Source organism: Pelobates fuscus, chromosome 10 (assembly GCF_036172605.1).
Source record: "Pelobates fuscus isolate aPelFus1 chromosome 10, aPelFus1.pri, whole genome shotgun sequence".
Classification (NCBI taxonomy): domain Eukaryota; kingdom Metazoa; phylum Chordata; class Amphibia; order Anura; family Pelobatidae; genus Pelobates; species Pelobates fuscus.
In genome coordinates, this window is record NC_086326.1 from 74,292,115 (window position 1) to 74,314,070 (window position 21,956).

The window sequence follows — 21,956 nt, forward strand, 5'->3', positions numbered from 1 at the left end:
AATATGGTGTTTCATCCATTAATAACATAGGCAAGGATGTAATGAGAGAATCTTAATTTTGCAATCTTCGCAATTGGCCTTCTGGTGCAGAAGGTATTGTAGAGCTACCTTTTTTCTTCTGCAGGATTAACTGATGGCCACACTGAGTCCCTGCAAATATCAGCGGAAGTGAAGGGATGCAGGGCATATCTCATTTGACAGATGTTTTTCCATCATTAAATGCAGGACAAATCTTCTACATTGCTTTTTTTGCACACAAAAACAATTGTTATAGTGACCATAACTGCACCAAGTGACCCTGTAACTAAAGGCATCCCTTTAACTACTTACACCTTACTACGTATACAGCTATTAATGCAGGAAAATCATTGACAGGTGTGGGATGGGACCATATTTTTCAAATAGTATTAAGAAAATCTATAAATTTGCTCTGCTAGCATAGCACTCCGATAATGTCTTATCCTTTTTCATTAGAAAGGTGACATTAAGAAAGAAAGGATTATAAGGATACACTTAATTTCATGTACATAGATGTTTGGACTGACTGGTTTACACCTGCGCCATTAAAGGGACACTCCAGGCACCCAGACCACATCTGCTCATTGGAGTGGTCTGGGTGCCAACTCCCACTACCCTTAACCCTGCAAGTGTAATTATTGCAGTTTTTCATAAACTGCAATAATTACATTGCAGGGTTAACTCCACCTCTAGTGGCTGTCTACTAGACAACCACTAGAGGTCACTTACTAGTTTCTAGCACAGGAAACCTGTGCTAGAGCGTCGCTGGACGTCCTCACGCTGTGTGAGGACCTCCAGCTTCGCTCAAAACCCCATAGGAAAGCATTGAAATGATTTTTCAATGCTTTCCTACGGGGAGACGTAATGGGCATGCGCGGCATTTCTGCGCATGCGCATTAGGTCATCTCGGCCGGTAATATGCTCACCTGTAAGGATTTCTATAATAAGATTTTTAAAAGAGTATTTCACCCCAAAGTGTTGTAACAAATTGCTACTCTGGAATAATGTTAAAATCAAACCCAAAACAAAGAAGCAAAATAAATCAATATAGCAAACACAAGCATCCATTGGGAACAAAATATGCTGCAATGCTACACACATTTAAGTTATACATAATTTAAACCCTGCTCAGAAATTTTAACTTTTAGCTCTCCCCTTCCCTTTAGTGAAATACACTATACACTAGGTTCCACGCAAACAATTGAATATAAATAGGAACATTTCTCACACTAAATGACAAATATGTTTTTCTCTCTGTAATATAATCTCTGTAAAAAGAGAATATAATTACCTACCATCAAAAAGAAAGTCAGAATGACAAAACATTTAAAAACAAAACTAAGTCCCATTTGAATCAACCATGTATATACTGTGATTTTATATATATGTTAAAATATTAGCAAATTTGAATGCTTTTTGTATTTAATAAACCAGATTACCGTATATACTCGCGTATAAGCCGACCCACCTAATTTTACCTAAAAAAAAACTGGGAAAACGTATTGACTCGAGTATAAGCCTACGGTGGGAAATGCAGCAGCTACTGGTATCTCCCCCCCCCCACCTCCTCAGTGGTCCTTTCCCCCTTCTCCCCCCCCCCCCCACCTCCTTAGTGGTCCTTTTCCCCTTCTCCCCCACCTCCTCAGTGGTCCTTTCCCCTCACCTCCACAGTGGTCCTTTCCCCCTTCTCCCCCCACCTCCTCAGTGGTCCTTTCCTCCCCCCCCCACTTCATTAGTGGTCCTTTCCCCCTCCCCCCCCCACTTCATTAGTGGTCCTTTCCCCCTCCCCCCCCCACTTCATTAGTGGTCCTTTCCCCCTTCTCCCCCTCACCCCCTCACTTGTCTTTTTCCCCCTCACCTCCTTAGTGGTCCCTTTACCTCTCACCTCCTTAGTGGTCCTTTCCTCCTTCTCTCCCCCACCTCATTAGTGGTCCTTTCCCCCTTCTCCCCCTCACCTCCTTAGTGGTCTTTTTCCCCCTCACCTCCTTAGGGGTCCCTTTACCCCTAACCTCCTTAGTGGTCCCTTTACCCCTCCCCCCCCCACCTCCTTAGTGGTCCTTTCCAACTCACCTCCTTAGTGGTCCTTTCCCCCTCAGTGGTCCTACCTATGTAGCGTGGCCAGGCGGCGCGGACCATAGTAAAGGAACTTCTGTTTCCTGTACCCGGCCACCGGCGGACTGAAGGGAAGCACTCACTGAGTGAGCATTTCCTGTGATTCCGTCGGCGGCCGTGTACAGGAAACAGAAGTTCCTGTCCTGCGGTCCGTGCCGCCTGGCCACGCTACATTGAATGATCAGCAGGAGGGAGCGCTGTGCGCTTCCCTCCTGCCAGTCACCTAAATTTAGCGCCCCCCGCGGGAAGCGCTCACTCATGTTTAAGCCGAGGGGGGCTTTTTCAGCATAAAAAATGTGCTGAAAAAGTCGGCTAATACTCTAGTACAGTGGTAGTCAACCCTTTTCTACCTACCGCCCACTAATGCATCTTTTTGGTTGAAAAAATGTCCTTACCGCCCACCAGTTTTCGCGCAAATGCAGAATATTTTTAAGAAAGGAGGGGGTTTTTAAAAAAATAAAAATAAATGTACGTACATTTATCTTTTTATTTCTACTTAATGCAGGTTTATAAGGTTTTTAACTTTATAAAGTTTAATGAGAAAACAATAAAGTAAATTGAAATTACCTTTACTAGTGATTAATGAGATCCTTGAGGTTGATGCTGCGAGACTAAATATTTGATATCTGGTTCGATTTTCGTAAGGAACAAACGAAGGTCTCTTTCAGTGATATTCAGACGACTTCTCTGTTTGCGCATAATATGATTTCTCATTTGTGCGTCAGCTCATCTCCTCTCCCTCCTCAATTCCCCTCCCCACCTTTTTCCCCCCCTTTTTTCTATTTTTTAACCGTCCTTATAGCAATGCCCAGTAGGAAGGCTGAGCTAGGTAGCCCACTTACTATAGTCCACTATAACAGACAGGCACACATACAAGACACACACACAAAGACACACACACAAAGACACACACACAAGACACACACACAAGACACACACACAAGACACACATACACACACACACACACACACACATATATACACACACAAAGACACAGACAGGCACACATACACACACACAAGACACATACATACAAACAGACACAAACAGACATGCACACACACATGCAGACACACACACAAGACATACATAGACACACACATGCAGACACACATACAATGACACATACGTACAAAGACAAGACACACATGCAGACAGACACACACACACATATATATACAGACAGACACACACACGACACACATATACGACACACACAGACATACAAGACACACACACACACACAAGACACACATACATACACACACAAACATGCACACACACATGACACACATACAATGACACATACATACAAAGACAAGACACACATACATACAAACAGACAGGCACACACAGACATGCAGACACACATGCAGACACACATACAATGACACATACATACAAAGACAAGACACACATACATACAGACAGACACACACATACACAAGACATACATACAAAGACACAGACAGACAGACAGACACACACACACACACAAGACATACCTACAAAGACACACACACAAACATTATATTTAAGTCACCCTCCTGTTTCCTACCTTTAAGGTGCAGGAGGGTGACTTTCCCTGGGGTCCAGTGGTGGCTCAGGTGGATGGGAGTCAGAGTTCCCACTCTGACTCCCTGGTGTTCCTCCCGCGCGGCTCTCAGTTTTAGCTGGGAGGAGTGACCGGGGAATCACTTCCTCCCAGCTCTGATGTCATCACAGGGGGCCCGGTCGCACTGTTAAAGCGCCCAGCGCTGACCGGGCCCCCTTACAATCTGCATCCATCGGGTGGCCCTGACAGCATGGGCCACCCGATGGACACTTTGGAAGGCGGCCCCGGCGGTTTACCGTGCGGGCCGGAGCGCAAATGGTCACGGCGGTACCCAGTCGCACGGGTACCGCCGGCTCGCACCCGCCCGCCCGATCAACCTGGAAATCCCTACCGCCCACCTGGAATCCTGAAACGCCCACTAGTGGGCGGTAGGGACCAGGTTGACGAACCATGCTCTAGTATATACAGTACATATATTTGATTAGAGTTCTTTATTGTGGTGCAAGAACACATGCACATTTAAAAGCCTTCGAATTTTATATGTACAAGTTAGTTTGTTTTTGCAAAGCCTCAGATATGGTTTTGCAACAAAGCATATGTATACATTTAGTATGCACACAACTTGTAGCAAGACGCAAGGTGTAAAACACAAGGCACACCGTTTAAGGGAGTTTGCCAAGTACATATATATATATATATATATATCTACACAGACATAATTTGATTATAAAGTAGCAGCAGCAAACAGAGGACAGTAACAAAATGGAAGAACATGATTTTATCACCCTGGATGTTTGCCTAAATTGGTTGAACATCATGTGAACTGTGTTTCACCAACATAAGGGGTTTCTAGATGACCAGACATCAGTGAAATAGGCAGTTTTTAGAGGTTAGTTATACAGAGCTTATTTAACAAAGAAGATTTGGCGGATATTACCAGGATACAAAACACAGTATTGGCAAATATGTGCAAAGGAACCCCGCACCCCATTAATTTACTTAAATAATGTGGATACCAATAAAATAATTAATACGTTTTATTGGTCATAATATTTTAGAGATTTTGCTTTTGGTAATACACTTATTGCTCATGATAAATTATGGGCAACACATAACCTCTCAGTTGAGAATCATTGGCCAGTTTATTTTGTTTGTACCCTGGTAGGGGTTTCAGTTAATAGCAAATTAACACCACGATTGGTTGATATTAGACACTAAGACATGAACGTAAAAAGCATTAGAAATTCCCAGCATGCATTAGGTGCAGAAGTGGGAAGGGAATGCGACGTGCCCCAGTCCATCTGGGGTACAACAAGCAGTGCATCATTACCACTTTGTAGAGTTTGCCGTCCTCCTGCCAGAACCCCGCTAGGCAACATTCCAGTGGGAGTTAGGCCTTTCAGTGTCAGCACGCTTTCACTCTCCTCCCTAATTAAAAAGTTACAGAAATAAAAGAAAGGTTTTTAAATTCAGCGAATACCAAAACATGTGAAAAGAAGTAAAACCAGCAATAAGGGATTTCAAGATTTCCAATTTAAATTTAATTCATCAAAAACCAAAAGGTTTGAGAGCAAGCAAAGTGCAAACATTCTCTTGGAAAATATCTTGCACATTCAAGTGGCATTACCATGCTGGAAAATTCAAATTTAGGGAAAACAAAAGATAGAAATAAATACTGGAGATATAAATATTTACACTGTGTTTTCACCTATCTCATACTAAAGGCAAATACATGGTAGAACAAAAATAAAATCCCCAATTAACAAGGTTATAAAAAGATTGCTCTGTAGATATAACATGTTGAGTAAAACTTTTTTTTTTAAATCGATACCGTTGACAAAGTCTGCTTCTCTTTATCTATATTTCAAGCAATAATAAATTTAGCCCCATTACGAAAATCTCTTTCAGACAATGTTTCAACATTGCAACATTCTGCAACTATACAGTATAAATACTTTATGAACAACCCTACAGAAAAGTTTGAGTTGCATGCTTAGCATTCTGAATAGAGTAAAATATAGTAACCACAGCAACTGTGAGTCTTTTTTTTGGAAGTCTAATGCAAAATATGAAAAAAATAAAATGGAGATAAGATCCATAGAAGGAGAGCATGCACAGCAGGATCTCAGGATAAGCTCTGAACCATGTCAGACATTCCTGAAAGTTGTACCCACCAATCAGAGGCATGGCTGATAAAATGATCCATTCTCAGTTTTAAACTGCTCATAACAGATGCAGAGGAATGCCGTTTAGTGTATTCTCACGTCGGCTTTTCAAGAGTTTGATTCAACAACATAATCCAAGGTAAGTCACCAAGGAGAGATATAGCACGATGGAGTTAGCTAACCTCTCACTACGTTTTCAAATACTATTAAATGAACAATTCTTAAACATGAGGAACATATTGGCTATTTTAATGTTGACCAAAAACAACAAATGTTTCATTCCCAAACAGATTATAATGTAAAGTGGAAACGTTTTTATTTCACATTTCTAAGGTGGGCACATTCATTTACCAATACAAAATTTCTAATATAGCTATGATACTTTGCAATTGGCACTTCACAAATATATCAAATGAACACATTCTACAAAAATTTAAATTAACTCCTTATGCTTAAGTTGTTTTGGTGACTATTGTGTCCCTTTAAATAGAGGTGCTCGTAAACACAGAAGTGAGGCGTTAACTGCAACAAGAAACTTGCATCTATTGGTAAGCAAAATAAAGATGATTTTTTTAGATCAACAGCTGCTCCTGAAAACAAGTAACAGTACAATACACTCTCTAATTAATCAGACTCGGGCTGTCATGAAACTGGCATTGACACGATGTATTAACACAACATCCTTAACAGATATGTTCACCTAACCTAGATAGATAGAGATTTGATGGACAGATAAAACTAATCCTCCAAAATTTGCTTTTCGTGTGAGACACATCCTCTCATCCTGTACAGCAATATACTTCACCAGTAGCAGTGAGGAATTAGGAAGGAATAACGACAAAACAAAACTGTATTCCTGAATTGGTATAGGATGCCAAATATTTTTTCGCCCTACCTGGAGTGGATCTGGATTTTATCCAAAATGTTGTTGTAAACAGGGTATCTGACAGTTTTAAAGTACAGAAGTGGCCATCTTGGAATGACCATTACTGCAAGTACCATGTGAAGGTAACAGGAATTTAAAATCTGTGATTTGCCAAATAGCCCTCAGCATTCCATTGTGCTGTAAAAAGGAGCTGCTAAAAGGTGATGAGTGCCCAGTAATAACCAGGAAGTAGAAGGGATCAGGAATCTTTTCTCCCCATTCCCTTTGTAAGGCAGTCCCTCAAATTATCTACGCGTTAAAGTAGTGTAGTGGGCATTATTAAACATTAGGGCCTAATATTTAATAATAACCACTTGCCTGCCAGTGCCAGGTGAGTGGACTGGATATTTTATCACTATGCATACCATGGAGGAAAATGTACAAAAGGCAATTGGATCCCGATCTGCTAACGTTTGGTTACTGTTCACTCAATGTTATGTATAAATTAATGAATTACATTTAATCTTTGCGTTTTACACTGTAACAGAATTTAACTGTTTTTTTCCCCCCAATTGCTTGATAAACAGCCTGTATAAGGACACCAGGCAATTTTATGTAATATTCTGGAACGTAGAACCTTATAGGACACATTGGCTATCAAACATGCAGCCACCTGTAATCTCATACAAACAGAGCACAATTGCAGTCATGCTTACTCTACAAAAATAAATCTGTGGGCACTAGTCCAGAAGCTCTCTGTGGGCACCTGTGTGTACATAATACAACCGAACGAAAGACTGACAATTTGTGTTAACTTTAATAATTTGTAGATCATTGCAAATGGCAGCTCTTCGGCTTTGTCACATTTACAACAAACTAGTTGCCTTAGAATTCTACAGCATTACAAATATAATTTCAGCAACAAGGTGAGAAACATATATTTTACCTGAGTACAGAAAAGACTCTTGCCATCTTTCCAATCGCTCGAATTTTGTTCCTGATGATTTCTTTTCGGGCAGCAGCTGTACCTACTTTCAAATGGAATAAGGACAATCTCAAGCTCGGGAATAAACAAATATTAATCTGACATTAATTCCAGCACAACACTACACTACACACTTGTAAAAGTTTGTGTTCACAAACTTAGCATAGCTCATATTAAATGCACAGAAGAAAATAAAAACAAACTGGCAGACTTAATCATAACAATCTGAGCACAGCAAGTAACAGGTAAAGAGATCTAAATACACATTTTTACTGCTGATAGAGTTAGATTTTAATGTTTTACACTACTTTTGAAAGATGGCATTGTGATTTTGATGGGGAAATGATGCTGGTTGATATTAAATATTTAACAATGAAACATGAACATTTAGGACACATTAATCTCTAGCTCAAAGGAAAGTGAAATTGTAAGGGCTTCCTTTAAAAGTCTTTTCCTTTGAACACTCTGAGACTCAAAGCAATTTCATAATGTCACAATCTGATATATTCCCAATTTGTATAAATGGAGCCAAATGATAGCGCCAGCTAGGATTAATGGAATCCACCACCAAAACAAATCTATTGGAGGCTTCACAATGAGAGTCCATAGTTATGACCCATTCTATGGTAGCACTTTGCTTGTACAAGCACAGTTGTGATTACTTTGTTTCTCTAGTGGAAACATTGCACATCAAGTTAATAGCCAACTTACTTTAACATCCACATTTAGTGTTTTTACAATGGTTCAAAATGTGCTCTTCCCCAACAGGTCGATACAAAAAGCAAAAAAAAAACCTTATTGGCTTGATCCTAATAACATCTGGATTAATGTGATCACCATTCCCCTTCCTTTTTAATTGCTTTTCCTATCCCCTCGCTTTTTGTTTTCTGTGGTATGTAGATTTGCACAATTTAGGATGCAGATTCACATGTAAAAAACATCATTTTCAGTTTCTGTTCCTATTTTTTTTTCACTGTCATTTTGTAATTTATAATTTTGCTTTTTCTACAGTTGTCTTTATGAGCATATTTCAAAGTTCAAAGACACTTTCAATTAAAAACAAAATACTGAAGTTTTAACTGCAGTAACGGTAATGTAGAAATGTGTTTTTGACAAAGGTCCATTTGTGTGATAGTGGTATTAACAGTAACAGATATTGAATTAAAGTTGGTGTTAAGGAGTTATTCGCCTTATCAATTTTGCTACAGACAATTCTGTATGAACAATATAAGACTGCAGTGAATATTCTGGTGGTGGGTTCCTTGCAATACCATCATTTTTGGTAGTTGATCTGATCAGTTATATCTGAAATTAAATAAAGGCATCTCATATTATAATTAGCATTACATAAACAGGCAAAGGCCCTTATGGAAAGATGATATTGCTGATACCTAAATAAGATTAGTACAGAGATTGCCAGTATCACTTCACATGTTAAGCGGGTGAGTGACAGTAAATTGTCCAAATTATGAACAAAGCACTGTATTTAATTTTTAATGAGGGGATTAAACGGGAACCATGAGCCATTAAAAGCATTGGAGTAGAATGTTTGCAGCAGACTATCCTCAAAACTCTTGTACGGTACCAGATGCAAAACCTTCCTTTTAAAGATCACAAAACACAACCAGTAACACAACAAGCAACTGGTATAAAAGTAAATAATGCCAATCGGTGCTTTGCACATCTGTTAAAATAAAAATTTACTGGCTACCAGAGGGCCTCAACATGCCAGTCCTCAAGTGTTCCAAGTAGGCTAGGTTTAAGGAATTTGCTTTAATTCTAGCACGTGCATAAAGAAATCAATTGGTTTACTTAACCTGCAAATTAGGGATGCATTTATCACCCTGTATGTCAGACTGGGAAACACCTCTAAATGCTCAATAGAAACAGTTGAAGACTGGATTTAACACCTGGGAGATAGACAATTACCACTAAACCCTCTGTTTTGTTTCCTTTTGTAATGACCTAAAAACTCAACATAAACATTCAAAACAGTTTACATGCACATTTGTAAATGGAAACTGCCAATACTAACACAATGACGCAGAAGACAGACAAATGAAATGCTCCCTTTTCATGCAGGGACAGATTATTGGGATGTTAGAAACAGGTACAGTTACAGATGAAAAGAATGGAAGGAAAATTGTCATGCACAGAAAGACAGATGTCTAGGAATATGACTTCAGAATGGTGCAAAAACACAAATATTACATTAAGATGCTCGTGGTAAAAATGTGAGCGATCAACATTATTAAAAATAAAGAAAATTCTATATGGAGAAACAAAAATTTTTAAATATCACAAGTAAACATCACTTTAAGTGTGTTGTGTAGTAACTTCAAAAAAGTAAGAAGTCATATTTCAAAACAATGGAGCTCTGTCTGGTCTGTACCTTTCTTATTGCCATATATGAGTCGTTCTTCAGATGGAGAGTCCAGAAAAAAAGGAAGTGAACGATGGAGAAATAGGTGAGTGAGACAAATAAAAAAATAAAAGATATTTTACTTGGCAGTGGCAAGAATGAAGGTGGAAAGGCACACAGGAAATAAAAAAAGGGGAAAAGATTGGGCAAAGCTGCAACTCAAGAACTTTAAATATATGGAATTAAACAGGGTATTTAAACTCTTAACAGAAAGAAAAAATCTCATTGCGAGTAAAGTGTAAGGGTGCCGTCCCCTTCCCATTAGAGGGCATTATTAGCTTAAAAAATATATATTTGTGTGGAAAGGGGTTACAGTGAAAAGATTAGATGAAAAATTAAATTTATCAAGTGGAAATCCCTGGTCAGTCAATGAAAAACTGTCTGCGATTAATGAATTTCATACAGCTATGTAGCGGAAAGATACATGAATAAAGGGTGCTCATTTAATTGTACCTGTGTTTGGTAGCTTGCATTGTATTATATTGTTCACCTGCCTAGAGCTGCCAGGGAGGAGTGGCAGGAAAACAATTATACTCTCTAATAGGAATTCTGAAGTAAATTATCCATTGGTATCACTCTTAATAAGCTAAATACTGAGAGTTAGAATAGTTTCATTCAGTTATGCCACCATAAGGACATCTCAGAATAGAAACCAGCTATTAGAGCATATTCCAAACTAATGTGTGGGAGTGCCTTTTCTGTGTCCTGGATGGGTTTTTATATCATTAGTGTTGCTATATTTTGGCCACAAATTATGAAAGTAATTAAATTCAAGCATAACAATTTGATAAATTAATATTTTGTTAAGTTTGCATTAACTATAGAAACAAATAAACTATATATCACAGGTAGAGATATAAAACAGAAGGGAGAGCTATTAATAATAATAATATAATCAGTGTAAAAGAATACTGAAGCAGAAGAAAAGCTGAAATGGGAGTGTATAAAAAAAATCCACAAGAGATGAATAGAAAACCACACAAAGCAGTTGGCCAAAAACCAAAAAGACTTTCATATATATATATATATATATATATATATATATATATATATATTTTTATTATTATTATTATTATTAATTTATTTAGACTAGAAGGAAATAAAATAGTAGTACCACACAGTTGGTATTCTTCATCTCTATGACTGTACATAGCATTTGGCTGGACCTACAATGCATTTTACTATTTATATCATCCTAAGCGGTTAAGCTTAGATAACAAACTGGACTAATAATTGATAGAAACAATAGTGTTCTTCAGTAGTAGTAGTTATCGTGACAGAGGTCTATGGATACGGTCCCTTTTTGTTGAACTTAAAGGTTTTAAAAAAAACAAAAACTGTGCTTTCGCATTCCCTGCTTCCTCTTTAGCTGCCCTGCAATTCTGTCCGTGCAGAACAGAAGGCAAATCTAAACCCCAGCACTTGCGTTATGGGCGAGGACTATCCCATTAAAAAGCCACTCCATACAAGTGCGGACTTCTACGAGACATTGGCACTTTATAATCAATTAATGAAACACCCCCTGGCTGTCAAACAGAGGGAGTTTTACTTTCTGCCTCACCCCACTTGACTCTCAGACCAGCTTTCTGTCTGGTCAAGGAGCATAGTTTCAGAGACTTCTCATGGGTATAAGTCTCCTTTGGGGAAAAGGGGAGGGCTTGCTCAGGTTGCAGTTCATAAGAACTGCAGCTTTGCAAACTCTTTTAAGACCCCCCAATGACTAAATGTATTAAAAACAAACGCATGCATGTATTCATTAGGGATATATCTACTAAAAAGTGATTTTATCCCCCCATGAGTTTATGTTTGGAGTGGCCCGTTAAACTTGAATAACCTACTACACTGCACTGATGTCCTTTTACTTAGAGGTTTAATATCTCAGTTTAGAGTAGTGGTTCCCAAACCAGTATTCAAAGCACCCCTACCAGTCCAGGATTTTGGGATTACCCAGTTGTGGCCAAGTTTTTTTTTTTTTTTTTTTTAAGGCAGAAGAAACACCAACCCCCCCTCCCCCCTCCCCCCCCCCTGCAAAAAAAAAAACAAACAAAAAAAAACCACACACACAACTGGGTAATCCCTAAATCCTGGACTGGTAGTGGTGCTTTGATGAGTGGTTTGGAAACCACTGGTTTAGAGTATTTTTGACATTATATTTGCTACTTTACTTTAAAGCCAGAACATTAAAAAAATAAGAAAAGAAAAAGTGGTTTATCTGGTACACTATAGCAAAAAGCAATGGAGATGAAATGGATGAGATCTGGATGTGATTTTTTTCCCTAAACACAAGCAACATGTGAAGACGCTGCACAGTGTGAAGCATTTTAGCCAACGGGGAGAAAAAAACAATTCATAGAGGCATCTAAATTCAGATAAGCAAGTTTGTCTTTGCCTTTTAGAAATACACAAAAAAAAAAGATGCATCAGTCAAAAATAGGTAACTGCCCATAACTGAAATGTTGATTTTTTTTTAAATGTTTAACTCCAGATATAAATACCCCCACCCCTCCCAAATCAACCAGTCAGTTGAAATACTCTCTTCCTGGCTTGTAATATATCAGGTCACTTTCGTACAATGTTTGCATCTAATGTCAGCACTCATAACAGCCTAACACCAAATGTATTGGACAGGCTCTGATAACAAAACAAAAAAAACCAAACAAACCCATAAATAGATTCTGGATTTGTATTTCTGCTCTTTCTAGGTTATGTTCCATGAAACGGAGTGCAAGAAGTTGCCTACCCCTGCTAGACTACAACCGCTATCATGCTCAATGGAAAGCTGGCTGAGTCGGGGGGGGGGGGGGGGGGGGGGTTATAATATACATCTGATGTAATGACAACTGCTTGCTAAAAAGCTTATATGAAAAATAACTCCAATCTACGTCATCTAATGGGTATACACACACACACACTTGTCTTTCTAGCAAGTCATAATTTTATGGACACATAAAAATACAGCCTAAAAGTATAATTTTTCTTTTTTTTTTCTTTTTGTTACACAAATCTCTAAATCTTCATGAAGCCATCCATTGCTGTGAGAAGCTATGGACAGGAGATTTGTTCTTAATTTTATCTTTCAGAAGTAATTAATTGGACAATGCCTAGCACTAACAATAAGTACGTGCTGGTCAAAAATGTATACAAAATAAATTGAAAAAATTGTGTGATAAAATGATCCTACCGTCAAACTGATCTTCTCCCTCTGTCATGAGTTCATCATCAGAGCAGATGCTCAAAACATTCACCAACATCTCGGTTACTGTATTTGCAAAAGCAAATAAAGAAATATAAACAGTTTGATTAAAGTCACATGACAGGTGAAGGAAGAATGCACATTTCATCAACCTCTGATATATATTAACATGTAGCATATTATTATTGAAGCAAACTCTTAAGTGTAAAAAAGCAGTGAAATCGATAAAAAAAAAAAAAAAAGCAATTTAATTATTTTGTAATATTTTAAAGTTATTTAAATGTGCAACTCCGCTATACAAATGCAAACTTGGATAGAACAATGTATAGGTAAAACTGTAATCATGTAGGGCATGTCTAAAAGTTCATATATCCATAATATTCATAATGCCTTCATATCTTTCATTTGTTTTTTTTAATTCTTTATTTTTGCTGTGCAAGAACAATACATACGAGCTTACGATGCTACAACAGCATGGGCAAGCGTTTTGGCAATATGCATAGGTTTACATAGTCATGATATAGACATAGTTTGCACAGATTTATGGTATAGCTATAATAAACAGGCTAAGTAGGCATGACTAACTGATGGGCACAAGGAGCTTGAGACCAAAGCTGGCTATGTTTAGGATGTATCGTAAGTGTGGTTCAGGAACAAACAAAGTGCCTGTAAATCTTAGGCAATTATAAGGGTCCTGAAGTTTGCTAGCTTAACGTTTTAAACAGGAAGCTGCATGAACATGATGAGTGAAGTGCTTGTCGATTTCTAAGTAAAAGAAATACATTTAATGCTAGAAAACATTCTTGGCTAGCAAGAATTAAGAAAGCAGGCTGGGTGCCCAAGGGCACATTCTAAGCCTGAGGAATAGGGGATCTAGTAGGTATTAGTGAATTGAGCATGGATAGGTGTATGGATGGGTCTTACAAGAAGGTCATGGTATCTTGAACTAGGGTTGGCCCCTGACGAAGGAGTCTTTGAGCTCCGAAACGCGCGTCGGGTTTAGCGCTGTTTTTTTCTCACTTGAGCACGATGTTATGCACCTAAAGGGAATGCTCTCTCACTCTTCTTTTGAGTTACTTTTTGGTTAATAATGTAGTTTTGACTTGGAGTCTTAGTTTTTGGTGTGATTCATATAGGGATACTAGACTATCTATCTTTAGCTTAGAACACCCATGAAGGTGTTACTAGGCGATTTGAGGGAACTAGTGCAGCGGTCTTCTTAGTAGCACTATACAACGCTATATTGTACAAGTTTTTTCATACCCACTTTTTTAGGGCTTAAGGAGTATGAATAAGGATTCCTTTACAGCTACTACTCATTAGATACTTTATCTACATATTATCCATTAAGGCTGTCTACCATATCCTTAGTCTCCTTACTTGTTTTTATTTTATCTATTTAGATATTAATAGAGTATCCCATTTGGGTTATTAGTCCACCTCATATGGAAATTAGGGAAATAACACTTAAAGTAAATAATCCCCTGTGTTGAACCTAAAGGCTTGCTTTGTATCCTCCAAAGGAATAACACTGTAACATGCTGTTACCAGATTAATCCTGGTTGCTCTATTTGGGGAATGTTTATTTACTAATACTATACTTGGTTAAATTGGTACTATTGTATCCTTTTGATATAGAAGTTGAATAAAGATTTTTTGTTATTTTTTATTTTTGGATACATAGTCTAACATTATCAGTTTCATCACCAAGGATTTTAGTGTTTCCTCTATATTTTTTCTCTTATTTTCTCCAAGTAAGCAAACTAGGTATTCTTTTCATGTAAATAATTGTGTTTGTTGTTTGTACTTCTACCAATTTTCTGGGTGAGCTCCCTCATTAGTTTCTCTGTGTTTTTTGTATCCAACTTTAGGGTACAAGCCCATCTAGGTGGAACTGGTACCACCATCCTAACCAATTTCCCTAGGTTCCGATCAAATTGCTTTCTTTTGTTTTGGAAAAAAGGGAAATTTTCTACTATATTATTCCGGTACCTTGAACGTCACAGAGTTAGTGCCTGGTTTGTAAGAAAACCTCTATAGCAGGTTATAACTTTGTGCCCTAGTAGTGAACTGTCACGTTAATGATCCGCTAATAGAGGAGTCCAAATAAACCTAATCTACGCATAAGGGGTGCCAGGTCCGCTACGGGGCTGATGTAGTGGAGTTACGGTCATCGTATCGCACCCGACACTAGCAGGCGCAATGTCAGCTTTGGGCGCGAGAGCAAGCTTGCTTGCATGGGAGAACTTGTGCTGCCTCCCTTGTCTTATGCTCTGGATGGAGCTAGGCGGTAAAGCCTCGGGGCGGGGGCATTATACCTATGTGTCGCGTCTACCATAAAGAGCCAGCAAGTTCCGTAGCGCTGTACAATGGGTGGACTAACAGACACGTATTTGTAACCAGACGAGTTGGACACACAGGAACAGAGGGATTGAGGGCCCTGCTCAATGAGCTTACATGCTAGAGGGAGTGGGGTAATGTGATACAAAAGGTAAGGGTAGGGTAGAAAAGTGGTGCGGGGAGGAAAAGCTGTTCACAGTTTAAAAGATTTTTTTAAGTAGTGGAGATTGGGTAAAAGTCTAACAGAGAGGGGAAGGGCATTCCAAAGTAACGGTGAAACTCTAGAGAAGCCTTTAAGGTGAGGATCAAAAGGTAGAAGTACTCACAGAGGCTAGACGCAGGTCTCCGGCAGAGCGTAGGGGCCTAGATGGGACATATTTGGGTATTAGTGAAGATAAGTAGGTCGGAGCAGCATTGTGTAGAGATTTGTAAGCAAGTATCAGAATCTTAAATTGAGTCCTATATCTTACGAGAAGCCAATGTAGGGTCTGAGAAAGGGGGAGGCGTGGGAGGTGCGGGCGGACAGGAAGATGAACCTCGCCGCTGCATTCATTATAGACTGTAACGGGGCAAGTTGGGAACACGTAAGACCATGTGAGAAGCGGATTACAGTAGTCAAGGCGAGAGAGGACAGCGGCATGGACAAGCACCTTTGCCGTATCAGGCGTTAAATAGGATCGGATGCGCGCAATATTTTTGAGATGGTAGCAGCAGGGTTTGGCGATTTATTGGACATTAGGGGTGAAGGAGAGGTCGGAGTCAAAGAGAACATCTAGGCAGCGATCCTTAGAGGTAGAGCGGATGGTAGTGCCATTGACTTGGAGGGACACAGACAAGGGAGTAACAACACTTGAGGGAGGGAAGACCAGAAGTTCTGTTTTGGACAGGTTCAGTTTAGGGAAATGAGCAGTCATGCATATAAAAGCTTGCTTGAAATTTGCATTGCAGATCAATAAACCTAAGCACACAGGCAAGGCAACACAAGAAAGGCTTAGGTCCTAGGGTAACCCAGCCAGAGTCCTGACTTGAACCCAAATCAGCTGAAAATGACAAAGCTGACAGAGTTTGAAGAAAAGAAGTCAGAAACTACCCAAATCAGGTGTGCAACGCTTGTCGCATCCTACCCCAAAAATACTTGAGGCTGTAATTTGCTGTAAAAGGTGCATTAACTAAGTACTGAGTTAAAGGAGCACTGAAGTGCCAGGAAAACAAACTTGTTTTCCTGGCACTATAGGGTCATTAGGTCCCCCCCACCATCAGGGTCCCCCTTCAGCCATGTACCATTCTACAGCGCCAGGCTCCCTCTGTGCTGGGGAACTCTCCACCCCCTGCCGACGTCAGATCCGAATGCACATGCGCGGCGATTTTCACAGTGAAAATCGCGGAAGCGCCTCTAACGGCTGTCAGTGAGACAGCCACTAGAGGCTGGATTAACCCTAATGTAAACATAGCAGTTTCTGTGAAATTGCTATGTTTTCAGCTATGGGGTTAAAACTAGAGGGACCTGGCACCCAGACCAAGTGGAAATGTTTAGGAATGGAATGTCCAGCAATCTCATAGGTGTGATGGTTAGGTGTCCACATATTTCCATCCATATAGAATATATGTTGACAAGTTAATCTTCCCGTGGAAAATGAAAGACAATTTCAAATACTACAGTAATCTACAACTGTACCTTTTTCTCCAACAAACGGCAACGACCATGTGAAGACGTCCATGAAATTGGGCAGCCAGTATGGATGTGGTGAGCAGTTGAACTGTCTGATATTCATCACATTATTTTCATACTTTAAAACAGCAGCTGCAATGTAAAGAAACCATTACAATTCTTTTGGCTCAAAAATTTTAATTTCATATCAATCTCCTTTTTACTTTTGAAGTGATCTTGGAAGAAAAGTGTTACAATGGAAAATCTGTGTCTATACTACAAATAATTAAACCTGTACATACAACTATTACATAAGAGCATTCTAATTTTGTAGCAGTGTATTTAATTCAACATACTTAGCACAACATGGGTTTGATATACTCTCTAGCACACATTTTTTATAATGTAGCTGTAACCAATTTAAAGTGTCAGTTTGGAGCCAATGGTACATTTTAATAGCTATCTTAAAGTGACAAAAACCAGAAGTGTAAACTACATACAGGTAACATTTCTTCTTTACGTTTAAAAAGGATCTGTCACTTTTCAGTATTTAAAGATATATTTTATGAAATAATGATCAAAACTTAGTTGGAATTTGATTAAAATTCCAACACAATCCAAAGATACCATAAGACAAAGTAGGGACTACTTTGTTTAAGGTTGACAAAAAAACAAACCAACAAAAGTAGACAAAACTTTGTCCGATTCCAGTAGCAGTCACAAATAACACCTGTGTAATTCAGGCTCTGTCGATGGAAGATCCCGCATACACTTCAGCGGCGGTATAGCACTGACAAGGCTCATGGTAACAGAAGCACCAGGAGCTAAAGGGAAACCAGGATGAAGATGGCCATGACTGCGAAGCACAGACTCAAGTAAATAAACCTTACCTCCCGTGCAGTGCGTGGCCACAAGACCCACATCAGATCTGTCAGATCTCTCAAAATATGCAAAGAACCGCAAAGGTGACAGATAGGCTTTAACTATATTTGTGTGAACTCAAGACTGCAACCTGCATTAATATATTCTTATACTCAAAAAAAGGATACCACTAACCTTGAAAATTGGTTTGGAAATATTTGATCTCAAGAAATGCAAGATGCCAGGAGGTAATAAGGCATCAATATTAATGAAGGGGCCCTAAAGGCAAATATGTAGTAATCCAGCAGTTGTTGAAGTTTGTCAGGCCATTTTAAATAAGCATTACGTATGGTATGCTAAAATGAGAAGATGGTTCTTCGAAGATGATTGCTAGCGCTGTCTATAGGTTAAACGTTAAATTGTTAGCAAGTGCAAGGGAGAATCTTTACACTACAAATAAAAGCATGCACATTTGCTTGAATGGCTCATGAATACAGAATGTAATGGACACAGCTGCATTCATGCGAGATTGAATAGAGTGTAAAAATATTCTGACCACAAATATGACTTCATATTCAATATAATTTTATTAATTTATGGTGATTTCCCTACTACTGCACATAGCTTGAACTTTATTTGCCTACTTAAATAAGAGCTCGCCATGCACATATTTCTCAATATTATGTTGGCCTCTGAAAGGGCTAGTTGTTTTGATGCCAGCAATACTTTTAGTTATACATGAGTTGCCAAAAAAAGAATAGCATGGCTTCAGAAAACAATCAAACAAACAGGGACACCCTCTCCGGGAAATCAAAAGACCAACTACTCAACAGACAATGGCAGCAGCAGACCAACAGATCACCTCATGCGCTTCTCGCGAAGAGTGTTTAAAGACAGCTTATTAAAGAAAATGCTAATGAAACCAGAGAACATTTAGTAGGTTGCCTCTGGGAAACTAGAACAATTCTAGAACATATACTTGACTCTGATTGACAAGTAAAGAAATAACTAAATCAGAGCAGCAAAAATTTACCTTTATTATTGTAGACATCTAAGTAATTAGGTGCTGAAAATATCGTTATTAACGAAGGAAATCCAGTCGTTTGACTTTTTCTGTACATTCGGTAACTTTGAAATAAAAAAATAAATAAAAAATACATAAATAAAATACATGAGGGTTATAATGAATACACTTAAGTTATTATAAACATTCTTACCCAGCATCCTGTGCTTCATGTGCTCTAATGATTGACAGCAAATTATTAGTCAGCAAAAACTCACAGACAGCAGGGTAGCTGTAAATAGAATAAATGGAAATCAACACCACGAAATTGTTTCTGTTTGCACTTGAGTAACTGTGAGGTTGAAAGAATGTGAATATACCTATAGAAGTAAGAACATCCTCTAACTGTATTGTGGCTGAAATGTTCCTGTGACTTTTCATTTCCGAAGTCTTCTGAAGGATCTGACCATAACAAATCACACATTGGACCGAATGCAGGAGGTTCTTTGAACCTGTCTAACTGTATTAAGGATGAAAGAAAGGAAGGAATTAAGCGAGTCATATCTGGTGCTTATGGCATATGCATGAGTTAAAGCTGAACACTAAGCACATAAATGTTCCCCGAAGCATCCATCCGCTTAATATCAAACTGTTTAAGAATGATGTGACATAAGTCAAGGATCTTTCTGGTTCTCAGCCACATAGATATTGCAGAATTAGCAATACTATATTATCAATTCGATCTAACATGGAAAGCACTAACAGGCTGACAGCTGTGTGCTAACACACCACCTGTCATATTCAGCCAGTCAATATCGTTCAGGATGGACAAAAATCGACACCAATAATATGGAAATGATCAATTGCATTATCAATGCAGCGGAGATGGAGGCAGGCCCTCAGCACCAGGGAGATCTTTTAGTTTATAAAAAAAAACTGTTCCTAAATAGTCGGATATTAAACAGAGTGGCCAGAGAACTCTGTGCTCTATAACCAGCACACAACGCTTTAGCAATTATTTTGCATAGAGGACCCATTTGATTTAATTCAATATAATACAGTATTACACAATTATACAAAGGATTAATATTTATAAACCAAGCAGTTCAAATGCCACAAATTGTGTAGACCCAACTATCCCAACATGTCAAAAACATGATAAAAACATCTAAAATCGTCTTTGTCCTTTTCAATAAGCAGCAACATTAAAAAATAATCTAAATAAGTAAATGTATTATATTTCAATTGTACATGTCATGCAAATAAATGACATATCTTTACAGAGGAAAAAAATTAAACACTACACAACCAAATTCCTACAATATGCATAAAATACATATTAATAGAATTTGTTTATTGTATTAATAAACAAATATTCGGGCAGGGGTAGGCAACCTTTCCTATCATGCTTTTACAGCCATAATCTGGGCAAAGCATCAGGGGAGATTTAGTCCACAACACCTGGAGTGACAAAGGTTGCCTACACCCCTAATTGTAGGGTATAGTTTCGTGACACTTTTTTCATTAGATAAAAATAATATATAATATATATATATGCGCATGCACAGACATGAAAAGGTGAAGTATACTCACTCTCTTAATGTCATCTAACGTGTGTATTTCGGGGGAAAGTCCTCCATGAACACAAAGAAACTGTTGGTTTAAAAGTGCAGCTAACGGAAGACAATCAAAAGCTTCCATGCAGGCCTCATAGACTCTCTCGGAATATTTTATTTTACCTAAGGAGAAAGTCATCATTAAAAAAAAAAACAAAAAAACACAACACCACCACATATTTACACTGTAGAAATTGCAACTTTAAACATGTATTCCTGACCTTATAGTGTTGAAACCACCATTTAGGTGGCTTATCCCCCTACCCCTCAAAAGGTAATAAAACGTACCTTATTTCCATCGATGCGCGGGTTGCTGGAGCTGGCCCTGACCTTCCGCCACCTTGGCTGACATCAGTATTGAGGATTTCAGCCATTCCTGGATTAGCTAAGATTGGCAAGGAGGCGGAACGGGGCAGGGTCAGCACCTCCTCATAGAGATGGATTGAATAATTGCTTCTCTATGCGGTAAGTTCAGCATCTCCAGCACTGTCCCAGGAAGCACCTCCATTGGCAATCTGAGGAGTGGCCACTGGAGGTGTCCCTAGGAGCCAATTTAAACATTCCTTTTCTGAAAAGGTAGTGTGTATACATGAAAATACTCACTAGAATAACTACAATAAGCTTTAGTTGTTCTGGTGACTATAGTGTCCCTTTAATAAAACAAAATATCTCTATGTTCCTAAAATACTGTGCAATTATGGTCAATGAATGATAGGGATAGGTATTTTTAATTATCACTGAGTGCTAAAACAATGGCTTTTTTATATTTGTGGAGCAGATAATAAAATATCATGTTGATATTAAATATCACAAGAAACACTGTATCCAATTACAAGAGCATAGTGTGAGGACACAAATTTATGAGCTAAGGCACATATTTAATTTTAAATCACTGTGCATCCTTACCTTCATTTGCATTATGCTCTATAAGATGCATTTTTTCATCTTTAGTACCCATTTATAAATAAAAGTTACAAAAAAAAGCTTTAAAAATTGCAATTATTTGATTAACAAAACTATATAACCTCTATTACAAATCTTTAAAGGATCACTATATGGTCAGGAACACAAACATGTATTCCTGACTCTATAATGTTAAAACCACTATCTAGCCCCCCTGGGCCCCTCATGCCTCCATAAATATAGCAAAATCTTACTGTATTCAAGCCTGA

General features: G+C 38.5%; 1 protein-coding gene across 7 annotated transcripts in view; it reads right to left on the bottom strand.

The window, feature by feature from the left end:
- The window catches only part of PPP3CB (protein phosphatase 3 catalytic subunit beta), a 50,879-nt gene that overhangs the window by 10,592 nt on the left and 18,331 nt on the right, over nucleotides 1-21,956 (bottom strand). For 3 of the 7 annotated variants that reach the window (XM_063434651.1, XM_063434647.1, XM_063434650.1), the window contains exons 5-13: nucleotides 20,762-20,907; nucleotides 19,549-19,688; nucleotides 19,383-19,460; nucleotides 19,199-19,293; nucleotides 17,332-17,457; nucleotides 13,305-13,382; nucleotides 10,094-10,120; nucleotides 7,663-7,747; nucleotides 5,017-5,114 (exon numbers count right to left, since the gene is read on the bottom strand). In XM_063434651.1, coding sequence (XP_063290721.1) covers nucleotides 5,017-5,114; nucleotides 7,663-7,747; nucleotides 10,094-10,120; nucleotides 13,305-13,382; nucleotides 17,332-17,457; nucleotides 19,199-19,293; nucleotides 19,383-19,460; nucleotides 19,549-19,688; nucleotides 20,762-20,907 — 873 coding nt within the window. The remainder of the gene's footprint in view (nucleotides 1-5,016; nucleotides 5,115-7,662; nucleotides 7,748-10,093; nucleotides 10,121-13,304; nucleotides 13,383-17,331; nucleotides 17,458-19,198; nucleotides 19,294-19,382; nucleotides 19,461-19,548; nucleotides 19,689-20,761; nucleotides 20,908-21,956) is intronic. The other 4 variants (XM_063434653.1, XM_063434649.1, XM_063434652.1 and 1 more) reach the window with 2 other exon arrangements.